The sequence below is a fragment of the Symsagittifera roscoffensis genome, chromosome 4, assembly GCF_963678635.1.
Source record: "Symsagittifera roscoffensis chromosome 4, txSymRosc1.1, whole genome shotgun sequence".
Lineage (NCBI taxonomy): Eukaryota > Metazoa > Xenacoelomorpha > Acoela > Convolutidae > Symsagittifera > Symsagittifera roscoffensis.
Genome location: NC_087065.1, coordinates 26,451,758 through 26,477,911, shown reverse-complemented (window position 1 = coordinate 26,477,911; position 26,154 = coordinate 26,451,758). Strand labels below are relative to the sequence as shown.

Genomic DNA, 26,154 nt, shown 5'->3' with positions numbered 1-26,154 from the left:
GATTGAATGACTCCTGAAACTGGGGAGCCAAGTAGGTATCTGAAGGATCCGGTATTGTCTTTCTCGGGTTCGGAGCAGACTGTGATGTCTGCTGAGGAGCCCCGCGCTCTTTCAGAGCGCACAGCTCCTGTGCCTTCGTCCTGGGACGTGTGTACCTGGATCCATCCGAGGAGTTCATCGTCGCTAGAACCTCCGGTGACACTTGGCTCACTCTCGCCATATATAACTCTTTCAGGTGTCTAATCTCTTCCTCTTTAAGAGCTATTCGCGTGTCCTCGAAATTCTTCTTCCACTCGTCTCTTTCTCGACCTATTGCCTTGTACTCTTCCAACTTGGCATACAGCTCCCTCTGGTCCTTTTCTTTATTTTCCAGCGTCTCAATCGTCTCCGATGTCTGAATCTCCAACGCACTCATCTTTTTTCTCTTCTGTGGAGGAGCAGCCATTGGAAAATCTGCTGAGTGTGACGGGCCCGGGCCGTCACGTGATCGTTTTGCTCCGATAAGAGGCTGCACTGGTTGAATAGGTAAGGGCATCTCACATAGCCGGTTGTCCCTCTGCTCACCTAGTCCCGGCTCACGAGCCAGGTCATGGCCAGACATTTCTCATCGACGCCATCTCATCAGTCGGTTTTGGCCTCTCTCAGCAGTCCCGGACTCGCTGTACGCCAACATTAAGACCACTTCCGTGGGGCGGTACGGACGGGCTTCTCTTCCCATAGCATTCAAGAGTGTGACGGTGAACATCGCCAACTCCGGGTCTTCTAGTGAGAAATTGCAATCCACCAGGCGTTGATATACCTCATCTAGAGTCGTTCCTAGGCTCGCTGAGATGAAATCCATCAAGTCGTTCGTGTCACTCATGTTTCTTTGTGTATGTGTAGTCGCACTCTTCTTGTTATTCAAGGTCAATAAACAAAGTGGGATTTTTCAAGATCTAGAAAACAAGTCACGACTTAGAGCCATTATTCCAGGCTGTTCCTTTTCTAAGATAAAAAATCATTCACATCTTTTAAGATCAATCTATTGAAATTCTATTTCGTTCTTGATTTAAAAACTAGCACCAAGGTGGATCGTCCGCCTGCGATCTTGTCAAGATAACACAACTGAGCGCTGTCACCTTTCGTACCTGGAGTGTTCCAGGCTTTCATGACATAAACATCACATGAAGCATACCCTTACAACAACATAATATACAAATACCACACATCAACAATATCACTTAACAATCTAATCCATAACAGTTAACCTAGAACTTAATCCTAATGCCTAAAAAGTGAACTTAATAAAAACCACTTATCGCTGAATGCACCTCCTATTATATGCTCTTAAGTACTTGTTATAAAAGTAAACCTCTATGTTAGTTTCCAAAAATATCACGTGTACAAGGGCATATAACTCTCTCGGATCATTGGGATCATAGACTGGTAAAGAGAGAGAGGTCACTCCTCTCTCAACCAGAAAACCTCTAAGTCGAATCAAGGCCAATACCAAGCTCTCTGGTTTCACGTGTTGCTTATCAGTGGCCTTAGTTACCAGGAAACACAAATACTTCCCTGGTATCTGTGATGCAACAGATCTGTGATCTGGGGGCAGCGCTATCATTCCTCCCACATCAGGCCTCTGTTTCCATAAAAACTCGATATTCTTATACTCTCTTTTGAAGTCAGCCGCTAGTGCTGTTTTGAAGCTTACATCCGCGGTTATCGCTATAGCGAATGTACGCTCCGTGACTATAAAATCGCTGTCCGTTATGACGACATTGTTTGAATAGTGGTTTGGTAGGTCAAAAAAATTCTAAAAAAATCGTCCAAAAGGTGGTTTTTTAGCGTTTTTGCCATCCGTTTCCAGTTCTCCGGTTTCCCTTGCCAATTTTAATTTTGTAATGATCAGATTTTTAGTGTGGGTGAGTCCTACCCCCACTCCCCGGACAAAAATATCCATCGACGTCCCCGTCGATTGCCCAAAATCGAGCAGATCATGGTTGGATTCCGGAACGCGTAGAGGACCATCTGGAGCGACCCAGCTGGACTCGGTATTGTCATGGCTGACGTTTTTGATGCCGTCATTATCGATATCCTGAATCGTCAAGATCGTCTCTTTAGGATCTGCTGGCAGATCATGGAGCCATTCGAGCACTCGCAAGTTTGTTAATTTTTGCTCATGAGTCTGCTCCACCTCTGGTTCAAACTCTACTTCTGGTTCGGAGCAATCGTCGATCCAATCCTGGTACTTGTCATTGACCAAGTCGATCTCTTATGGCAACGCTACTTCATCCAGTCCCACCAGCGAGTCCATCATATTGCTTAAAACTATCCTGTCCATGACGAAATCATCGCCTTACGGGTTGTACTTTTTCTTGTTCCTTCCTTTCGTGCCCTGCTGTGTCTCCATGGTGAAAGGAAGGTCAGGTTGTACTCCTTTGTCAATTTCTAGTTGCTCTGGGCAGTTCCAGTCTTCTTCTGCATATGGAAGAGTTTCGTCGTCAACTTCCACTATCTCAGTCAACTCCAGATCTAGTGGCAGATCAAACTCATCTACGACCTCATTCCCGTCGTTTTTGTCACGCGTGCCTCTTTCATTCGTCTTGCAGGAAAGATCCACTATCAAATAGTCTCCATCTTGCATGTCAGCTGGGATACACCAGTCCTCTGATGAGGCATTGTGCGGTTTGATGTTTTCGTAGTGAGCTGCTCGTCCGGTGCTCAATCGATTAAAACGACCTCCTTGGTGTACTTCTGTTATCTGAAAAGGACCGCGCCATCTTTTCAATAATTTTTTGGTTCCCTTTGGTGGAATTACCTCCTGGAACACCCAGACGTAATCTCCAACCGAGTAAGCTTTTGCATCCGCAGTCCGTTTATCGAATCTCCTTTTTTGTCTAATTTGTGCCTGTTGCGTGTTCCTCCTGTAAAGGTCATTGAGGCGCTGCTGTCTTCTAATAACATCACGCACGTAAAGTTGCGGTGCTGTTTTCTTTCCTTCGTACTCTGGGTAGTAGAACGTTAATGGAAGAGCTTTCTCGTTAACAGTCAGCATCATATGCGGACTTATTCCCGTGGTGGAATGTTCTGTGCTGTTGTAAGCGCCCATTACCTGCGGCAAGTGTCTATCCCAGTCATCCATATTCCGTGAGCAATAAACTCTCAACATGGATACCAGCGTGCGATTTTGCCTTTCAACTAGACCATTCGTTTGTGGGTGATAAGTTGTCGAGTGGGCCTACGCCACTTGCGACCTCTTCATTAACTCCTTTGTGAGATCACCCACGAATGCTTTGCGATTGTCTGATTGGAATGTGATGGGGCAACCGTGTCTCGCTATCCAAACATTTATCAAGTAATCGCACGTTTCTTCCGCTGATGCTGTCATGCCTGTGCATATTTCGTGAAATGATCAATCATTACAAGCACTTGATTGTAGCCCGTGGCTGTCATGCATATCTTCTGATGATCAATTTGCACCACTTCGTTGAATCCCGATGACTCTATTGACTGCAGGGGGAACCTAACATTCCTGGGGTCCTTCGCCTGTTGACACGACAAGCATGCAGAGATCCATTTTTTACAAGCCTTCTTCAAACCAGGCCATTCGAATCGTTTCTGTATCTTGTTGTACACTTTGTTCACGCCTTGATGGCCCATCTGATCATGTGAACGAAAGAGCAATTCGGTCTGTTGTAACTGTGGTAACACTGTTGAATTATACTTGTAAAAGACTTTGTCCTCTTCCTTGCGTTTACAGGCTACGATTCCGTCTTTGTTCAGGTTCGACATTTTTTTTCTCTTCAGATAAAATTGCTTCAAGATCTTATAGCTGTCTTCATCTAAATCTCCCTTATCAGGTGTTCCGTTTTCGATCCATCTCTTCAGATTGCTCATCATTTTATCATTTCGTTGAGCCCTTAAGACATCCGACAGCCGGTATCTGGCTTTCAGATACGTCTTTACCACGTTTAATCGTCCGCTTATTATTTTCGGGGCATGGGCATCATCCATCAACTTGACACACCATATCTTCTTCAAGGGTGTTGCTTCCTGCACAGATGGTTCCAGGTTGGTACGGACGACCGTACCATGTCGAAGTAATCTGATTGGGCGTCTCCACACTGCTATCAGTTCAAACTCATCTGCGGCATTATCCACTACAGTGCCCTCCTCATCGGAGGTATACCTGTCACTGTCCGGGTCCTGATGAATTTCCCGGTCCAACCCGCGCTGTTTCCATTCCACCAACCAGGAATGAATCGCAATCTCCGAAACATCAGAATTGGAAGTAGTATCCGATGTACTCTCCCAGGGCTGAGGCCTCGAGTCATCACTCGAGCCGATGGATTCCACATTATTATGTTTCGATCTGTCTGTGATGTTTCTCGATTCTCCAGACAAAACTCTGTGCCTCGGTCGCTTTGAATCCGGCTTCCCGGACAACATTCTGTCCCTCGGCTGTCCTAGCATTGTCTCCAAGGATAAAACGTCCTGTCCGGGCTCGAAAGTGCCTGACTCCGCGGAAGTGTGTCTTCACCGGATGAACAATCCGAGCTCGGCTCATATTCTTCCCTTGCATCCGTGAAATGTACTTTTCTCGTAAAGCTGGATTTTGACTCGAACCTGACTTCTTCAGTGGCTTGGACATGAGTTGATGTCCGATGTTCCGTGAACGAAGTCTTCAACAAGACACCTTTCGGCCTTGAATTTACCAGCTGGTTCACTATCGACCGACAATCCCGTTCAACATCTCGACTGCGAATGGTTACTGGACTACTCTCTATTCTCTCAGTGATGGTCAACCGCTGCATAGCCTCTATCCACTCACGATCTTGCCAATCCACTTCTCTATCTACCAAGTCATGGAGCTTCCCCATGACGTCCGGAGCCACGTTCACTGTCCTATTTAGCAGGGCTATGCTGTTTATACTCAGCCTGGTAAGCTCTTGTTGTACCAGATTGGATCGGACTAGCAGATCCAGCGGGACAGGCTCACCCTTGGCCAATACTTTTATCTCAGCGGCCGTCTTCACCGGAAGTTCAGGGTGCCCTGGTATGGGGTGCCCTGACTTATCCAGCCACCTGGTGAGTGGTAGTTTATCGTAGGTCTCCTTATCTAGGAATGAAAATCCGTCTTTGATTTCTGCTTGGTTAGCATGCTTCTCTTCCAATTGCTCAAAGAATTCTGTCTTTTTACTGAGGCTATCAACATTCTGGTGCATGTCACGGGTACGGTGCTCAGTGATCATGTGGTATCCGTCCAGGCGCACGATTCAACGACCAATATAGATTTGGTCCATCGAATAGGTTTTCAGCCAGGCAAGAGCACGATTATCTACACGCAACTTGAAGAGAGCACTCCCCAAGTAGGCTCTGTATTTTCCACGAAGGTGATCACCGCGAACATTTCCGCTTTTGGTGCACCGAACTTGATTTCAGTATCGCTCAGGACCTTAATTCCATAGACTGTCGGACGGAGAACCGTTCTCCCGTTCCACTCCTGCTCCTGTTGAAGTATGCCCGATATCGCAACCACTGATGCATCCGTGTCTAACACAAACATCCCCTTCTCTGTTGGCATTCCGAGGACCGGTGCCTCGCAAAGTTCGCGTTTAACGTTTTCAAATGAAACTTGTGCCTCAACAGTCCAAGTGAATTTTTTTACCCTTGTTTCTCATCAACTGCTGCATGGGGTATATTTTATCGGCGTATCCTTTGATGAACTCTCGATAATAGTTAGCAAACCCCAAAAAGCTCATCAGTTGCGTGTCTGTCTTCGGTGCGTTCCAGGTCAAGACCGCTTCGACCGCTTGGGGATCTTGTCTCACTCCATGCTTATCCACAAGGCGGCCCAGATATTTTCGAGTCTCTGAGGATTTCACACTTAGAGGGTTTACACTTCAGGCCCGCCTGTTTCATGCAAGTAAACACCTCATCCAACCTTTCTATATGATCCTCTAGGGTTGGTGTTGCGATCACATCATCGACATAACACATGATGAGGTTTCCATAATTCTTGGTCACGTTCGTGAGTACCTGAATCATCAGTCGCTGGAATTTGGCCGTCGCGTTGCACAATCCAAACGGTATTCTCTTCCACTGGAACAATCCCAGCTCGCACTCAAAACCCGTTTTCTCCCGATCTTGCTTTCTGAGTGGCACTTGCCAGAACGCAGAGCCCAAATCCAACGTCGTGAAGAACTTTGCACACTTTTGCATCGGGTATGCGTACTTTGTCGTCACTGCGTTCAAGTAACAAAAATCACAACAAAACCTGAGTTGCCCCCCTTTCTTTTTAGCCATGACCACGCCACAAGCCCACGAAGACTTCGACGGCTCGATCATGTTGTACTCCATTAACATCTCGATTTCTTTCCTACACGCTTCTGATTTGTGTGGGGTCATTCTCCTCGCCCTTTCCCTATGAGGTACCGAGCCCCCTTCTACCTCAATATCGTGTTCTACAAAATTGCAGCAACCTATGTCGGCCTTAAGCTTCGAAAAAACGTCTGCATTCCGATTTAGCACCGCCCTGAGTGAATCTAGTTCCCTATCCGATATTTTACACTTCAGATGTTCTACCTCGGGCAGGATATGCTTATTTGCTGTTAGTTCTGTTTCTCTCGGTCTCTCGGGAAAATTTGAACTACTAGACAACCCATCATTTGTCTCCGACTTCATTGGAAACAATTTCTTAGAAGATTTCAATTCATTTACTCTCTTCAGTATACATTCTTAGTTAGCGTGTAAAGGACATTTGGCTATATCAAACTTTTTCAAATTCTTCACACTCTGAAAGTCAGTATTCAGAGGCAATGCGTAGCCAAGTTTCTTTCCTCTCTGTATTGTCACTGTGGTTGCTTTTGTGTTCAACAACACACTCACACACAGTCAGATCTGAGTGAAAGAGAAGCTTCTTCTCAAATAGCCGAGCTCTTACTGTTTGGATTTGGTACCAGACACACCTGTCTGTCATTACTGAGTTCATTCAAGTTCCTCATCCTAAACGTCGCTACTACTGCTTGGTTTGGCTTCAATCTTACTTTTCGATCCAGAAAGATCGGCACCTTTGCCTGGTTAATCAAGATCTTATTAAGAGGTTTCTTTTCATACTTCCTTTCAGGGTCTTTGATTCTGATCAAACCGTCGTTGAGGTCGATCGTGACATCAAAGTTGCGGACGAAGTCCCTCCCCAGGATGAATTGATCGGATTCGTTCAAATTTTCCACCACTAGGAAGCTCATCCAAAGATGTCATCCTCTAAGCTGCAGTGATTTAATCGGGGTCCGCCCTGTCCCATAGATTGCTCCCTGATTCGCAGCTGCCAGTCTGATATTGGTCGGTATCAAATCCGACCTGTCGAAGCCCATATCAGTCCATGTGCTGACTGGCATGACGCTGACCACTGTTCCCGTGTCTAACAGTCCTTTTACTGAAAATTGTCTGCTCTGCACATCTAGCATATGTGCTGCAAGATCGGCTTCGCTACCTATGTGAACTGCATCCTGTTCAAGCATGGCGTTATGTCCGATTCGTCGCAGCTTAAGCTCTTCTCGACCAATGTATATCCAGCCTACTTGGTCACTTGCATCAGTCACGTGAGCCTTCGTGTAGATGTTAATGCCGTCCACATTCATCAGGACTGGATATGGGCCATGGACTTCGATTTAATAACCATCTATTTTCATGAGTTTTGGACCTCCTGTCAAAAACAGCGCTCGCACTGCCCTGGATTTCAACTCGGGATATTTTTCTCTCAGGTAGTCCGCATGAATGTTCAGGTGTACCAGCTTGATCTCGGACGGTTCACTCAAGTTGTTGACCACCTGGTGTCTTGCGATCGAAATATTGGATTTTATTTTCGTTCTTTCTTTCGTCATGCCAAAGGTTTTTCCCGATATAACATTTAGCTTTAGTCCCTGTTTCCTGGGTTCCTGTTTGTCCTCTTCTTTCGTTGTTTTCTCAGTCAAATTTTTCCCGATGATCTGTGCTTTCTAGTTCCGACCTTACCCATTGCTCAACTTCTTTCGTGGCTAGCTCCTGCTGGACAATCAGTAATGCTATCCATAATCCACCTTGAGCGGCCCGGCCGACTCCGCCTCCAGGCTAGAGGCAACCGCCTCATCAGGCAAGGTCTTCGCCTTCTTAGTCGTGAATGTGCTCGGTGTCGTCTCTTTCTTCCGCGACTCAGCTTCGTTCATCAGACGTGCTCGGTTCGCTTTGACGCCCGAAAGCGCCTATTCATGGCGGGTATGTTTCGCGTCCGCAACCGCATCCCAAAATTGAGTGCAATCCGACTTGAAGTTTACCTCCAAATTGCAGAAGAAGCACCTTGGTCCTTACTTCATTATGAGTCCTCTCACGTACTCTTCGTGGTTCTCGTCGGTCGCATCAACGTCGTCGAGAAAGTAGCCTATCGCTTTCATGTTCTGTTTGTAAGTAGAACAGGCGGAAACGTGGTGGTCCATCGAACCACAATTTTAACATGACCTCCTCTTATCCATGTCGTCACGAGGTCTGTAGCAACTGGAGTTCGCGCCAGTGTTTGTTCCGCTGTAGTTGCCATAATTGCTGTAACGGTTTTGCGCCCTTGGTTTATTGAGCAAGTACTCACGCGACTTCATACGCAGATCATCGGGCGTGGGTGCCTGGTCAAGCGACATTGTAAAGTGTGTGGCCAGCTTGGTTTTCAGCTCATCATTTTTTACTCCATTCATCAACTTCGAGGCGATCGCCAAGTTTCGCTCCGATATTCTCTCATCGGGATTGCTCCTCTTTCTGAGTAATTCAAGGTCGTCCAAAAACTTGTCTATGGATTCGTCATCTCTTCGACGCCTCTTTTCAAAGTTCACCATAGCTTGATGCCCTTGTACACCAGAGCCGAAACGATTCAGCAAGATGTCGAATATCTTGCGAGCGCTGTCTCGTTCATTAGTCCTTTTCGCTATTTCACAACTTAGGGCAGTACCCTCCAGGTTGCTCGTCAATGCGCTGCATTCCTGTTTCTTTGAGAGATTCTCTTCCTCAAAATGTAATTTCATCAACTCTATCCAGGTGTCGATGCAGCCATCTGACTCGTTTTTGTATGACTTCGGCTTTTTGAGTGTCCTTCTTGACTTCTCTCCTCTCTCGGTTGACTTCAAGAGTTTGGTGATGAATGTTTCAAGAGATCTATTCAGGGGCTCAAATATTGAGGCATACATCGTTGTGTCCTGCGAGATTGTAGTCAGATCTGGCACTGATCCGACTTGTGGCACAGTGGGCAATCGGGTCTCCGGGGGGTATCCGCTTCCGCCGGGACCGGGTTTGTCCAAACTGGCCTCGATGGGGCTGCCCTGGGTCGCTCCCTATGATTAGATTCGTAATTTGATCTCAAACTTGGCTGGGCCCCGGTATGGCCGCGGGCTCTGTCTCCGTCATTCGCCTGGCGTGAGCGCTCGCTTGGGGCGGAACACTCTTCCCGATTGCCTCCACTTAAGATCTCGTCAAGCTTCCGCATCATCAGGTCAGATTTGCCATCCAGCCTTTTCTCCAGGCTAGTCATCGTATGAGCATAGGTATTGTCATGATCGTTCAACAGTCGCTCGATCTCTCTTGTCATCCTAACTTCTCTTTCCTCTGACTCCTTGGTTGCTTGAGCCAAGCTCTCCGCTAGGCATTGATCGGTGTTACGAATCAATTGAGCCTGATCGACTCTCGCCTGCGACTTCACGTTTATTAGCTCATCTCGCAATTTCTCTTGACCCTGGCGAACTCTCTCTTCATTTCGATCTATTTTCTTAGTCATGTCCCGTCGCACTTCTTCAAGGTCTGTCATTACGCCAGCAAACATGTCACTTATTTTGCCAGCCGCCCCCGATACCGGGGTGAGACCCGGAGAAGTTGAGGTCAACTGAGGTTGTAGCCTGGTACTTGATTACGCGACGCCCTTCTGCGCGCCCATCGACATCATCAACCTGTCGAACGTCGAGAAAACTTCTACGGTTATCCCATCAGACATCGGCCTGCTTGGCGAGTTGGACAATGCTTTCTTGCTCTTATCATTCCTTGGTCACGGCGTGAAGTCCACATCCGAATGAGCTATCTCCGGTTGGTCATAACTGGAAGATAAACTAATAGTTTGGAGTGACGCCATTCGGTCGTCATACGAAGACTTCTACTTTTTCTTGGCTTTCGAACTCGTTTGTTCCTCCCTCGGGCTTATACTTAAAATCATTGCATTCTTGGTGTGCTTGGCTAGATATGATTGTTCTTTTTTCCACTTGTTACACTTAGTCTCTGATTTGGACATTCCCCTGAACAACAGTTCTTCTCGTGGTTCGACCTCGGAACGCTCCGATGCCTACTCCGTTCGTTCAACTTCCTCCCGTTCAAAACCTCGCCTGGCTCTTCCAGGTCCGCGTGATAGTGGTTGTCGGGTCGGATCAGCGTTTGCTCCCCTTCCTCGAAGGGGCCCGGAAGCGTCTCGCTCGCCTGTCCGGTCTCACCACTTCGCCCTTGATTGCCATCGAGGTTCTTCTCGTTTTTCAGTTTGATTACGCTCACTGAAAGACAAGCCTGACCTTTAGTCGTTGCTTCGTCAGCAAAAACGTCGGAAATGCTGCTAATCGTGGACTGGCTACGCCGGGGTTTTGAACTTTCGTGTAATCCCCGTACTCAGCCTGGGAATCTTAGTTGTTGCTCCTAACGAGTCTCTGCGCAGCATGCTACGTGAAAAAAAAACATTTGACGGCAATGCACAAGTTTAAAAATTAAGCTCGAAAAAACTTTCTCAAGTCTACTCACTCCAGTCCTCTAGTATCAGAAATATAACTTCGATCTCGTAGAGATACTATAAGTGATTCGGCTCAAGCTACACCAAGGACCTACTTGGTGTTTAGATATTGTCAACTCAACTCAATTACCTAATATAACAGTATCATAAATATTTCATAAGACATGGTCAAAACAGAAAACACAATTGATAATCAGATAAGAATATCCTATAGGTGACAGTGATCTTTCGTTCAGTATTAATTTTACTGCCACACTCGTATCAAACCACTGCCTCGTTTAAGATCAAACAATATTTTATAAAAGAGCAGTGATGGTTCCAGTAACAGATAATTAAAACTTAGGCTCAAAGAAAAAGACCTACCTCAATTGAAACGCCCCAAAGGAACGAAGCCCAGGACACTGTCTTCTCAAGTGAGCGTGTATTTGCCTAATACGCTCACCTATGTCTTCTTTTAGGTGTCCTGCGATTGCCCGAGCTTTCCTATTAAGTAGCTCAAGGCAACCACACAACCGAAATAACAATAAAAAAATTTGGTTCGGGTACCTCTAATAAACCCGATCTAGAATCCAAAGTTGATTGCAAATTTCCAGGTTAACTGGGCTCCTAAGTCCCCAAAATTTACACCCCGTTAGTAATTGACCCTTTATTCCGTCCTTAAATGGATATTTATGATGTTTAGACTGCCCCGGGGGGTTACCTCTAATTCTTTACTAAGGGGGGTTATTAAGGAGCTTAAGTCACTCCGGAGGGTTACTTCGGAGCGTTGTTAAGACACTTAGCTTACTCTGGAGGGTTACTCTGGAGGGTACCTTAGTCACCTAAATAACTTCGGAGGGTCCCCTTAAGTTCACTAAGGAGGGTCAACAAGAGGCTTAATACGCTCCGGAGGGTTGCTTCGGAGGGTTCCTTCAAATTTCTAAATTTTTCAAGTCTAGCTTAGAAGGGTCTCCAACTAGTCTCAGAAAGTGTCAAACAAGCTAAATTCACTCCCTAGGGTTATTTTAACATCTTCAGAGGGCTGCGTGGAATTTTTTCTATTAAGGAGGGTTGCTAAGGGGCTTAGCTGACTCCGGAGGGTTACCTCGGAGGGTTCCCCAAACATCCAGAAAACGGATGATTTTACCGCCGTAAAGCCTCCAATTGCACTCTGATTGACTTAAAACTAGGTTGGCTGACTCGGTCAACCCTCCCAGTAAGATAAAAAGGTGATCTTATAAAGTTTTCTGCCGCTCGGTGGGTTCCCGAAAAATTTGACCCTCCGAACTAACAAATTCTAAAAAACTTTTCTTCCCCAAAGTTATCGACGAACAAAAACGGTCGCGGTCTAGAAAAGTGATTAAAAACGTCGACTTATGGTATCAAAATTTTTCCGATTGGTTTGCTAGTCTCTGAGAAATTGCCAAAAACGCGTTCGTCAAATTGGTCTTTTTTCACCACCTATACAGGTTCTGAAATACTTTTTCCGCAATTCTAAATGAAAGTACCTAAAAATAATTTAAACGACCGTGGTAGCCCCGTACTGCACTGGAATAATGCAAAAAACCGGATCAAAGATGGTTTGGGAACAAAAATTTGGCCAGAAACTATCAAATTTGGACCCTCCGATTCCTTCCTTTTCCAATCTCTGAGTCTCTAGCCCTATCCACGGAGCTATTCGGAGGGTTACTCGCAACTCTCTCTAGCAACCGAGCACGTTATGCTAGCACGCTCCTAACACAAAAACTTTTATCGCTCTAACTCTAAAATCTCAGAAACTCGATCCTCAAAATATATTGATGAAATTCGGAAAATTGCAAAAATTTTGATCGATGTCTTTTTTCGCGCGGTTTCTTTAAATAGGGGGACCGAACTACATAGGAGCTCACTGTACAGAAGCTTTTTGCTGTTCGAAAAAGTTCGGATATCCAAAATTTTCGACAAAACTGGGGTTCTTATCGGGTCTAAATAGGAGATAAGCAATATATAGAAAAGATAATAATCTATTATTAGTCGTTAATCAATATTACTATACCCTCTTTTGCACCAAAAAACCCGAATTAAGACCCTTAACTCGGAAATTCGCAATCGATGGAGGGTGCAGCCGGAACGCGCCATTTGTGCCCCCCACCACTTAAGTTTTAATGAAATAGTACCCGAACGATACTAAAATTGTGTCAACGATACCCAACAGTCGTTGTGGATGTTGTCCCTGATGCCGCTGTTGAGTCTGGAACACGTCGGTCAGCTTGTCACTTTACCCTCCGGTCACCGGCAAAATCACCATTAACGTGCTTAAATACTCAAACCACACTCAAGGGAGGGTACCTAACCCGCCACCAAAACACTCAATCTTTCTATCAGAAATGATTTAAATCAATCTGAAGCAACCACTAATGGGAAGATCAGATCGCATCTCGTCCTGAAATAACATATAAACTGTCAATTTATGTTTTTTTTTTTTGTTTTTGTTTTTTTTTTTGGATTTTTTACTGTTTTTTGTACTTTTTTCTTTTCAGATAAATTTGTATTTGGCTTTTTCTTGGTTATACCTTATTTTTGTTTGGCTTAACTCTTTCTCTTTAACTGTTTTTGGTCCCGGGACCTTGGGATCAGCGGGCTCATGACTACCCACCTAACCCTCCGGCCCCCGGAATTTTCGGTCTTAACTAAGTTAAAAAGCTAAATAGTACTACTCGGAGGGTACGCACCTTCCCCTAGTACAACAAAGGTCATTAAGGCCTCTAACTCGGGCATACGCCCGGAGCGGAGGGTTCGTCGCTGAAACGTTTGCTGATCATGATGGTCTTATGCCTATGACAAGCCCACCCAGGAGCGCCATAAAAACGTCTATGTAACATTCGCCCAAAAGCTACACAGTGACGGAGTGTAGAAAAAGTACATATTAACGACTGGCCGGCGTCAGTTACCTAGATTCTACTCGCTTTTCACCGTCTCGACCTAGTCAGTTGATTTTCTGGTCTGTCTAGGGCTGAGTAAAAAGTTACCATTTTTAGGCCATCAGTCAAACGGTTTTTTTTTCAGCTTCCGTTTACATGCCAACACAACCACATAGCTGGGTCTCGGATCCTCAGACTACATGATTGCTATTGAAAACACGGCTCGAATATCCTATTTTACTACGTTTTTGGTGACATTTCTATATTAAATCCATCGGAGATGGATTGACCCTTTCCTCTTTCTGGCTACTCGTATTCTAAAATATCAAAAAATACCGTTAATTACCTTCTGTTAATGAACACTGGCACTGCATCTTGAGACGCACTCAACATTCTGGAGGCTCACTGATATGACGATGACGCGCGATGAGGACTTCGATGTTGAGTCCGGGGAGTATGTGCCAGTCGGTCATATCTGGATGTTAAGCCTTGTTTTGGGATAATTTTTTTTCAAAAATTCGAAATGAGCGGAACACAGGGCTGGTAGTTTTCTTAAGTAGAGAATCTCCCTCGCAATAGAGGTTGCGAACTCTGCCTGTGTACTCAACAATTTTAATTATAAAACAAAAATAATTATCTCTCGAAGAAATATTTACTTCTTAGAGCCAAGGGAACAAGCACAGCTTTGTATAAGTAAATGATAGACCCGTTGCCTCATATCAGGTCAATCTTTTTTGAATATCTGTCAACTCCGGTTTTTTGTGCAGGTGTTAGTTTTCTCAATCTGGTTGGCTCGATCCCCAACTGTCTGACTCTCTTTACTTCTATCCATGTGATACTTTTCTCTTCCATATCTAGAAAATTCTTAGGGTTTTGACTGGAATATGTGATGAAGGGACTCCTGATTGTAACTTGGTTTTTTTATGATACTGGCCTTCTGATTATTAAAATGAAAAATAAGAAAGATAGGTATCTCAAAAAAAAATTTGATGACTTTTAGCTGATAAACTTTTAGCCTAATTGTTGTGATAAACTTATTAAATAGATTTGTTATGTTTGATGTTTGTGCCTGTATGTGGAGCGCCCTCTGAGGGATTTTAGAGACAGGTCTGTCAAGTGGCTTTCTGTGGGGAGGTGGGGAACTGGAACTGGCTTGAGAAGTCTGGTGGTGCGCCGCTGAACCTACTGAGCTCGGGTGAGATTGTTCCTTGTTTTTGATTTTTAACCTTTATGCTGCCTTTTAACCTTTTAAATTAATTTAGTTGTCTTTTTTTTTTATTTGCTGATTTGTAAAATTCCCACTAACCGCTTATCATGGGTTAGTTCAGTCCCCTAAAGTCCAGTCAAAATCCTTTTTTTTTTACCTTTATGCTGCGTCAAGATGAGGAAAAACAACAAAGAGTGTACAAGCAAAGATTGCTTAAAACCTTCAGGACTGATAAATTGGATTAAATGTGATTGTTGTTCTAGTTGGTATCATATCAGTTGTGTAAATATTTCTCTTAGCGACTCTAAGAAAACCCAATGGTTTCAGTGTCCTTTATGCGTTGATGTAAAATCTGTTAATAAAGCAACAATAGGTAATGATTTAGTGCTAGACAATTATGTTAATACAACCATCTCAAATGTCCGAGTACTCAAGAGAGTACCAAAAGACTCGCGTGTTCCCTTGGCGGAAAATCTGTCGGACAAAATAAATGACATCGTCTACAATGTAGAAGATGTTACAAAATGGCTAATTTTTTTAACGTCGTTCTTGTTTTTTTTGGAGCAACCGAAAAGAAGTGGACGCAAACAGACCACAAGCATGAGCTCTTTGATAAATAAAAAAATTCGAGCAAATGACGTGTCACTTCCAAAACCCCATCCCCAAGTTTCAAGCCCGCCTCTGAGTGACCTCGAGCAGAGAATAAAGTTAATAAGTAGTAAGCTCGATGAAGGAAATGTAAAGGGAGGAATAAGGCTTGCTGCTTCGGATGACAAAATAGCTCCTTTTTCAACTGATAACTATCAAAAATTGTTATCTAAGCACCCGCAGCGAGCCAAATTTGCAGCTCCAAATCCAGAAAAGTTGGATAGTTTTTTCGTAACCGATTTCGACCTATACAAAGCGATAATGTCCTTTCCAAACGGATCAGCAGCAGGTCCTGATAAAATATTTCCTCAAATTTTTAAAGATCTTGTTAGTAAGTCGAATGGCAGTGCAGGACTTAATTTTCTGAAATCGCTTACTAAGCTGATAAACCTCATTGGAGATGGCAAAATACCGGAACCACTAAGACCTTTCTTTTTTGGCGCAAAGCTTATCGCCCTCATAAAAATAGACGGAGGGTTGAGACCGATTGCCATAGGCAACACGCTGAGACGTATCGCGTCTAAATGCGCTGGAAGCAAGGCCCTCTCCGAGCGACAAAATTTTTTCGGAAACGTACAGGTAGGATGCGGTACCAAACGAGGAGCAGAAATAGCTGCGCACTCGTTTCGAAACCTAATTGAACGCGACGACAATCCAAAATGTACTGTTCTTCTAAAACTAGATTTTAAGAATGCCTTTAACTCTTTAAACAGAGAAACAATGCTGAATCATGTTTTTTCAAATCGCCCCGAATTATATAATTACACCCATTGCGCGTATGCTAAACCTAGTTACCTTTTTTACGGAAGCTCTGTCATAATGTCAGAAGACGGAACTCAGCAAGGTGATCCTGAAGCCCCACCCCTTTTTGCGGAAACAATTCATACACTAGTCAAACAGTTGGAGTCGAAAATTAACATCTGGTATTTAGATGATGGGAATTTAGCCGACGACTATAAGGTAGTACTCCGGGACCTTAAAAACATTCTGAAATCGGAACAAATTTACGGCCTGAGCTTAAACACTGAGAAGTGTGAACTTTGTTTTTTGGGACCGACTACTAGTACACAGTATAATTCAATTTTAACACAATTTCGAAAAATATGCCCCAAAATAAAAATAAAAACAAAAGAAGAACTCCTCATTTTAGGATCTCCAATCGGCGAACTTTGCCGAAAAGAATTACTCGACGAAAAAATTAGGGAGCTTGAAAAAATCTCGGATGTCATTGACAAACTAGACGCCCATTATGGTTTTTACCTCCTGAAAAATTGCTTTAGCATGCCAAAACTCCTATATTTTTTGCGTACGAGCCCTTGTTTTTTGCAAAATGATTTTTTGGAACGCTACGATAAATTACTAAGAAATTCGTTATGCAAGGTCACTAACGTGAAAATGGATGATAACCAGTTTTTACAAGCAGTTCTCCCGGCAGCCAAAGGTGGCTTGGGCGTTTCTTCCGCTCGTCTACTCGCTTTACCCGCTTTCTTAGCCTCAGCAGTAGGAGCGAAAGATGCCTTGAGCGAAATCTTTGGTTTGGAGCATGTGGATGGAACCTATGATGATGCGCTTAAACGGTGGTTTGACCTTGGAAAAATTGAAATGGCTGGAAAATGAAATCCAAAAAAATTGGACGGAGCCAATTTTTGACAGCGAAATTGCAGACTTGATTTTACGACTCGAACCAACGGACGTGAAAAGGTTCAACGCGTTCCAAGATAGATTTGGATCCCAATGGTTGAACGTCATCCCCTGCAAAAATTTAAGGTTAAAACTGTCGAACCAACAACTCAGAATTGCGATAGGACTTCGATTAGGATCAAAAATATGCGAACGGCATAAATGCGTGTGCGGAAAAGACGTTACCGAGGATGGTTGGCATGGTCTTTCTTGCCTCAAAAGTGCAGGGAGATTCTCTAGGCATTCAAACCTGAATGCCCTTATAAAGCAGAGTCTATCATCTACTCACATTCCGTCTGTTTTAGAACCACGACACCTCTACAGGACCGATCAGAAGCGACCAGACGGTTTGACGCTCGTTCCATGGGCTGATGGTAAGCAGCTCTTGTGGGATGTAACGGTAGTAGACTCCTTAGCCCCTTGTAGGATTAATGCCGGGTCTGTTTGTAACCCTGGTACGGCTGCCGCTGAAGCGGAAGAGCGAAAAATTGACAAATATAAAGATCTTGTAAATGATGGATATCTTTTTCAACCGCTAGCTTTTGAAATTCAGGGCGCGGCCGGCCCCAGCACAGAAGTTTTTTTGAGCAAGCTTTGTAAGAACCTAAGCATATGCACTGAGGAACCCAGAGCAGGCAGCTTTTTAAAACAGAGAATCTCCCTGGCAATACAGATTGCGAACGCCGCTTGCGTACTCGGAACAATAAATGACAAAATAACTTTCGACGAAATTTTTTACTTGTAACACTTGTATATTATATTATCTCGTGTCGAGTTGCGTGTTCTTATTGAAGAAGCGTAACCCGTATCGATTTTAAATGAAAAGGACTTAAACACTTGACATCTTCTTTTATCATTATCACTTCCATATCTAGAAAATTCCAAGGATTTTGACTGGAATACATGATGAAGGGACTCATGACTGTAACCTCGGTTACTATGATACTTTTGACCTTCTGATTACCTTTTAAAATATATTTCATATATTTTTGTTATACAGTGACATTAATTGTTGTACCGCAAGTGGCCTTATTTTTTCATACTGTGTGATAGACTGAAAATAGTACCATCCTCGTTAAATATTGCTGTATTTAGATAAACAAATGGCTAAAACGTATGATCAATTGTACAAATTGCTGCTCATTGGAGATTCCGGCGTTGGGAAAACATCGCTACTTTTCAGATTTGCAGAAGACGCGTTTAATGCAACCTTTATATCCACAATTGGTTAGTTCACGCACTATCATTTACAGAGCTATCAGAAAAACGTGCTCGATCAAGTTGACAAATTTTGAAAAGCAATTGATCTACAATTGCAATTTGGCGATCTATCAGCTCGCTGAATTAATTTACTGCCTTGTGACACGTCTTCGTGATATGGTTTTTCAAAAAAAAATTTGTTGGTGTTTCAACCTTTCATTTTTTTTTAAATTTAGGGATTGACTTTAAAATCAGAACAATAGAAATCGAGGGGAAGAAGATCAAACTACAAGTATGGTAAGTTGTTTTAAACAAAACAGGTTCTGTTCCATACTGAACCCTCCATTACTGATTTTAAAACCAGGCAATTTTGGTTTTTGAACGACGAAGGCTAAGAAGATGCTGGGACTAGGAACTGGCTGAAGGAAATGGCAAATTTCTTAATTTTTCAATAATAAATGAATGTTAATGAAATAGATGAGCTCTTTTCCCTTTCCGAGAAGCAGGGGTGTTCTAACTGAGTACAAGACTTTTTTGTAATTATACTTGCGAGAGTACGTGTCTTGTTATCGGGAACTAGAATTTTCCCCCGTAAATAACTTTTCTTACCAATATTTACTGCTTAACCTTAACAAGTTTCAGGCTCGTTCCTATTTGGCCTAGAGGTTGGGTGGTTCTGTTTGCACCCTAAGGTGTAGAGTTCGAACTTGTTTTGTTTGAATGAAGTTTCGGACTTTCGTTTGTCTGTTCAGTTTATGTCGGTCTGGGATATCATTGATATTACACTTAATTGGAGCGTAGTTTAGTGTTTTCGATTGCGTGTTGTTAGTTTTTCCGACGTCCCATGTTGTAGTGAAAACGGGGATTGCAAATTGTTTTATTCAAGAATTTTTTCATTTGGTGTCGATGGTAGAATTTAGCTCAGTGATAATTTCTAGCAAAAGTATAATCAACATACAATGAACTTTGCCTAAATCACGCCGCTGATCAATATTATGATCAAGTAACTTATTAAAATTCATCATTTTTACTAAATTATTTGAATATTTCAAAAGTTCAATATGGTACAGTCGGCGTAGATGGATATGTCAATTTTTTTGTGCTGTAAGCAGTTCTCATTGTTGCTAGTTGCTCATAGTTTCATATGGGGACGTTTTTTTACCAAATCATTTTTTTGGCTCAACTGGCGTCTGCTCAAAAGTTGTAGGCTTTGTTTCAGCTTCGTAAGTTTTGTTCTGTTACTAATTGAAAATTCAAATGTTTTACTTGGCATGTTAGCCTAGAATGAGCTTCCATCGAGAGATAACGAAAACTTCGGAAGACTCAATTTTTTTCAACTTTTTTCTTTTTTTGACATCTTTTTTGTTTGTGTTGTATCGCAAGTGATCCCGGTAGCGTAGGTGGCTCTCGATATTTTTTTCTCACATTGAACATCTTTCGAGAAAAGCCTAGAGAAATTTTCTGCAGATAAAATTTATATTATGTAGATTTTTTTCGGTTAAGTAGCTCCCGCCTCATTTTCTACGTTTGAGCTGCTTCGGAAGTTTTGCTTCGTCTTAGTTTTCATTGCGTTTGTGTGAATTATTGTATTTATGTGAATTTTCGTTTTCTACAGAACTTTCTGTACAAAAAAATTATGAAATAGATATCAGTGTTTCGATTGGTTTTTTAGTTCTTTTCTTAGTGTTTTTTCTTGTTTTTAGCAGCGTGCGTCCTCAATTGGATATCAGCTTCCACATATTACAAGAATTTGGTTGTTTCTGGTTGAAATTTTCCATTCTACTGTTTTCTATTTTTTGTAACGGGCGTCGTTTTTTGTTTTCGGCTGTACTTTGTTATAACGCTTTTTTCAGTTTAAGAACTAGTTTTACAGAATCAATTGAATCATTTTACCTTTCGTTCATATGAAATCAAAAGTCAGATGCGAAGAGTTAACGCACTTTATTATGAGGACAAAGGTCATTGGTTTGAATCCGGTTATGGCCTGATTTTTTTGTAAGCGGAAAAATGTCCGGTGATCAAATCATCTTTGTCGGTCTGCTATTTTTGGTCGGCTTAGTTACCGCAGCAGCAAATTTGCTTCAAAATTGGACGTTTTTACTCGAATTAAAAACATTTTATTGTATTCAGGTTTTAGGCGAGTAAACGAGTTCTAAGAAGTTTTGCCTAATTTTTGATTTTTTTCTTGCTGTTCATTAAAAATTTTTGAAAGTTGCTTTTTTAATTTAGATTCAAAGAGCGTTCTCTGCATATAGTGCAGTGGTAATACCCATACTTAATACGGCTTTTCTCAGAAGTTCGATTTAAGTCGGGACCTGTTTTTTTTCTAACTGAAAATTTTCGAATATTCTAGACTTTCGTGTCTGCTAATTTTTGTTGGCATAGGTCCTGCAGATAGGTTCGGTTTCTTTTAAGCATTTTCAAAGCTGTTTTTTAAAAGTTATTAATGGTGCAAGTATTTTAGTTTGAGGACTTTGTTGCCCTTTTTTTTAAATTTTTCTGACAAAAACGATATTTTATGTTTTTTGATTAAATTTTGGATTTGCCTTTTCATTTGCTGGTAATCTTAATCATAACTTTTTTGAATTACAAATGATGCGATGCTCAGCTTTGCCCATGTTCATTTTGTTCGTATCCTTATGTATAAATGTATAAATTTCAGGTATAATAAAATTTTAGTTATTAGGTTGATTTGTTCTTTTCTGACTTGTTTTTTTGTTGGAAATTCGTATTGCGACAATTCTTCAAATTTTCATTCAGTTTTCCGAAATTGCAGTTTGTTTCAATATCGTTTTTTCTGTTTTGCTCTAAGTTATCAGCAAGAAATGAATGAAGGCTTATGACACCGCAAATCTTCACGATCTTTTAGCAGCAGATATCATGATTTAGCTTCACGACCATTTACTTTCAAGTATCTCGGAAATTTTCTGGGAAGTTTTTCAAAACTTTTGATGTTTTCCGAAAATAATTTACAGGATCAATAATGAGTGAAACACAAATTTGATTTTGTCTTTTTACCAATCTCTTGAAGAGAATCAATAGAAATTCCTAATTATTTCCCCGAGCTGAAATAATATTTTAGAGTACAGTGTTTTGGCATGTAATTTTGGCATATAATTTTGGTAGTAGGCCAGCAAGCCGAAGGATCAACAAACCGAAAATACAACAAATTCGGATCTGCGATCTTGGCAGCAGCGGAGCAGAGACTGCTTTTAGAGCATTTCATTGTGTTTTTGGACCGGAAGTTTTTATTTCGTCGTGTAGATGTGTGATGTCACTCATTCGTCTTAGTGCATTGCTCTGTTTAACTTCAAGGCGTAACTTAGGGTGCGTGTTCAAGTGGGAGCTGTGTAGTTCAGGACACTCCTCCCAACTGCCAGATTGCATTGAGTATTTTTTTGGAGCAACCCTAGGTTGTGCCAGCAAGTTCGAGAAAATTCATTAGTCCATACAGAAAAGGTTGATGTTGTTGATTTGTCTTTTGATGGACAGATTTCTGATATTAAACCAGTTGAGGCGGTTTAGATATTGATTAATCATTTTTGATGTTATGACCTGGCGTTGTGTGAGTTTTGTGATGTATTTGATGACTTGTTCCCATTAAAATTTAGATGGATTGGGGCAAGGTTATCAGAATGAAGCGCATGGGTTTTCCTACTGGACTTGATGGATCTGCGACCGTTTTGGATACAATTTTTTTTGTCAAATCAAGTTGTTTGACCTAAGAAAAACTGCCTCTTTTCTTTTTTTTCTGTTGTGGCAAGTGTGGAGTGAACTTTTGGTTGAATTTTTTGCATATTTTATTGTGTCTTATATGAGTCCGTTCTCATGGGTGTTTCTAGGATTTTTGACGTTTGTGTTGGCTAGTCTTTTTTCGGTTGACCTGAGTTTACTTGTTGCCCTGTTGAGTTCACTTGCTTAAGAGTTTCTGGGTTGATGCTGCTAGAGATTGTCCCTTTCTTTTGTGAGTGAGAGAGCTTCTCTCGGGATGTTCGGCTTCACCTCCTTAATGCAATAATGAGGTTTGTCTAGATACCGCGCGGCATGTAGATATGCCTCAAGACATACACTCCGAAAGATTTTCTTGGCTTCGCTGGTATAGAAAAAGATAATTTTCGGATTGCTTTTTCACTCTATCAGGAACTTTTCCGATCTATTTTTTTAAAATTCATGAAGGTTTTATTGATTTCTTTGGCGAATTCACATGATCTAATCACAGTATGTTGTAAGTGCCAATCATGATATTATGGTGTTCGCTTTGCGTGTGGGTGTCTGTTCATTGAGTACGACAAAGTCTTATGCGTAAAGGTCTTCTGCTAGTTTTAGACCGCGTGCGTCAAGTTGTAGTTTTGAGAAGCACAGAGCGCTTTGTTAGTAGGTTTTGAAGTGACGTTGACTAACCAGGACTCTTACTGGCATATGGCTGGGTGTAGGCGTTATAGATTGTTAGACTTGATGTCATACGTGATAATGAATGCAAGCCCGCGTCCTTGGACGCGATTCTATGGTCAGTTTTGTGGGATGATGTGGTATCCAGTTGTTGTCTTTGGTTCATCGGTAAGGAACACTTCTGGTATCGCCGAAAGTTTCGTGTCAGTTGTTGCCATGTGATGGATTGTATTGTCTAATTTAGATCTGAGACCGTTTGCATAGAGTTGAAGTACTTTAAGTTTGTGTTCTAGTTTGAGTTATGGTGGTTGTTGAGGTTTGCTTAAGGAATCAGAGGGCTTTTTTGGTATAAGTTCAGTTTTTCACCGGAACAGCAGCGTGACCTTTGATTGATAGTTTTAAGGGTTGGGCATTTAAGGTGTATCCATCCTCCGAAATGAAACCAGACACTAAATTGGTCGATGTTGAACTTTCTGTGACATATGCTACAGTGAGTTCGGCCTGAATTTTGTTCTACTGGCCTTTGGAATAGTAGGGTGAGAAATGGAAGCCCAGCCCCTAACAAGAACTTGAGCAGGTAGACTGGTTTTGGCTGCTCGGTTGATAAAAACATATGTCTTGTTTTTTCTTTGTTCTCCCGTTTTCTCTCCTGTTTTCCACTTCGTATGTCTTTTTTAGTTTTTCTTGTTGAGGTTTTTCTCTCTTTGAATTGTCTTTGATACAATGAATGAAATTTTCGCTTTCAATGTTTTTTTCGGCATTTTCAATTTTCGTTCGATGAAGCCGTTTCCAACCGTCTTCATTGTTTTTTCGGAGTCTTTTTCTTCGATGGTGCCGTTTCTTCAGTGGTGCAAAGCTCGGCTTCTCTTCGGCGTAGACATATAGCTCATGAGTTTTCATTAAGATAAAGACGACTAACCACCTGTGTTTTAAAACAAGGTTTTTGTTGAAATTGTACACAAATGGAAGCTCGTTAATGCCTGTCGATTGTTTTTTTTCCACGCAAACTCAGGTACAACAAATAATCATCGGAAATGGTCGAGAGATATATCATATTTAAGCTCTTTCAGTCGTGATTCGATTGAAGTGAAAAAAATTCCAATTATTTTTTAAACGTCGAGAAAAACCGGTTTCAAATTGTTGATTTTTCGTTTATTTTCGAGCGAGTAAAGCAATCGAGTAACGTTAGTTGTATTTGAAAATTAGCTTGTATTTAGCTCTACTCTGCCAAAAAAAGTTTCCTAAAGTCTTTTAAAAATTTAATGCCATTTTTTTTCGACAATCTTTCATGCTACTAGTTTATTGTTTGAAGACAATTGGAGCCATTTATGCCTAATTCACCTACTTTCTTCGCGTTTGTATAGTTGCTTCATCGCACGACGTACAAAAAATACACTAGCTCTAAGAAAAGAAAAAAAATTTTTTTTGTGAGAATCTCAGAACATTCTGGGATACTTGCACAGCACCCGACTATCCTTGTTTAAAATAAGATTTTTTATTTCATATAACCGATTGAAACGGAAACTACGCTCTCCAAGCAAAGTGCAAATTGCGCGAAAAAGTGCGATGGACTTGTAGTTTTGAAAATGGATTTTTGGGAATTCACAGCTGATTAAGAAAAACCTATTGATCCAGTCTTCTCAAGTTGGGTTAGTTTTTCGAAGTCAATCATACAAGAGAAAGAATTTGAAAAATACAGCTTAAATTGATGTAGTTTTCTGCTTCAAACACGAAATTTCCAAAAAAAAATGAAAATGGTTTTTTGATTTCTTTAACACCTTTCCTACTTTCTTGTCTGTTGGCCATGTTTTGCGTATCGTACAATGAAATGTGCTGCCGTTTCTTATTTCTATTGTACATAGAAACTCATTACCAGGGACACTGCTGGTCAGGAGCGCTTCAGAACCATCACAACTGCTTATTATCGGGGTGCTATGGGGATCATTTTGGTCTATGATGTCACGTGTCAGGACTCATTTGACAACATCAGCAACTGGATCAAAAATACAGAAGAGGTAAATCATTGAAACTTACGGGAGTCTTGGCTGATTGATTTTTTTTGAAAGTTTTCGCCCTTGAATTTTCAAAATAAACGTAATTATCTGTACTATGTGATTTAGCATGCCTCTGCCGACGTAGAAAAATTGATTCTGGGCAACAAGTGTGACATGGAGTCCAAGCGACAAATCACGACTGAAAAGGGACAGCGTCTGGCGGACAATTACGGGGTCAAGTTCTTCGAGACGAGCGCACGTGACAGCGTCAACGTCGAAACGGCCTTCTTCGAGTTCGCAAAGGCCATCAAAGCAAAGGAGGATAAAAAGAACCTGGACCACCAGAGCGCGAACGGAGCCGGAAACAAAAGACCGGCTGGTGGCAAGGGCGGAGGGCTGAACATAAATGTACCAGGCACCAAAAATGCCAACTCGTTTTTCAGAAATCTCTGCAACATTTTATAAATAAATCTTGTTAATTGTGAATGGAAATTAGATACAAAGTTAGATAAACGAAACAAGAAAAGTAATGTAATAATGTGAAAGACGCTGTTGACAAATGCACCGAACTGATCACATTCGATCAAAATTAAAGCAACATGTATTTCAGTTTTCATGCTAATCTTATTTTATATTCTTCATATGGTTTCAACAAATAGTTCTTGATTTTTACTGAAACTTAATTTTGATTGCTTCATCCAAAGCCTTCTATCATTTAGTAAATTTGAAAGCCAAGTTTCAGTCAGTGGGTAACTTATCAATACCAAGTGTTGATTAATTGAGAGGAGGCTTTGCTTGTCAAAATTTGTCGGTCGCTTGAATTGCTAGTTATTTCATGCTCTATTTAATATATCCTTAATTGATAAAATCAACGGGAATGACCTCCACTGGTTAATCATGTCTTCTCTTTGTTATGCTGGCAGATGAATAGAATAGTTTATAAGCACTAATCAGTCGTGCTGTATTTGTTCCATTTTCCGAAGCTCAATTTGGAGTTTTTTGAGCGGTGTATGTCGGATATTGGAGTTTGACTCTGGAGTTTAGTTTTTCTGAAAAATATGAAACTTAAGAGTCTTTGTGAAGCTTCGGACAATTGAGCTAGGTCACTGAAGTTGAATGTGAATCTACTGGCACTGAAATGAATTGGATTAAAATGGATGTTCAAAATGCTTCTTGGTATATGTAGTTCAAGTCTGTCGATTGTTTGTTAATTTTCAAAGTGAGATCATGTCTCTTCTTGAGGTGCGGTATGTTTGCTGCTTCTCAATGATTGAAGAGCAGCTATTTTGATTTGAACATTTTCCATTTGTTCAGAATTAGAAAGTTTTATTTATCACGCAATGTTTTTACAGTTAATATTTTTCTAATTACGATATTTTTAACCCAATAGAAATCGAA

At 41.7% G+C, this 26,154-nt stretch overlaps 1 protein-coding gene across 1 annotated transcript; it reads left to right on the top strand.

The window, feature by feature from the left end:
* The first annotated feature begins 14,654 nt into the window (after positions 1–14,654).
* Positions 14,655–26,126, top strand: LOC134845285 (ras-related protein Rab-8A-like). The gene is made up of 5 exons (XM_063862230.1): positions 14,655–14,685; positions 18,271–18,400; positions 18,610–18,670; positions 24,639–24,777; positions 24,883–26,126. The coding sequence occupies exons 2-5, from the start codon at positions 18,277–18,279 to the stop codon at positions 25,219–25,221; spliced, it is 663 nt and encodes a 220-aa protein (XP_063718300.1). The 5' UTR covers positions 14,655–14,685; positions 18,271–18,276; the 3' UTR covers positions 25,222–26,126.
* Positions 26,127–26,154: the final 28 nt, after the last annotated feature.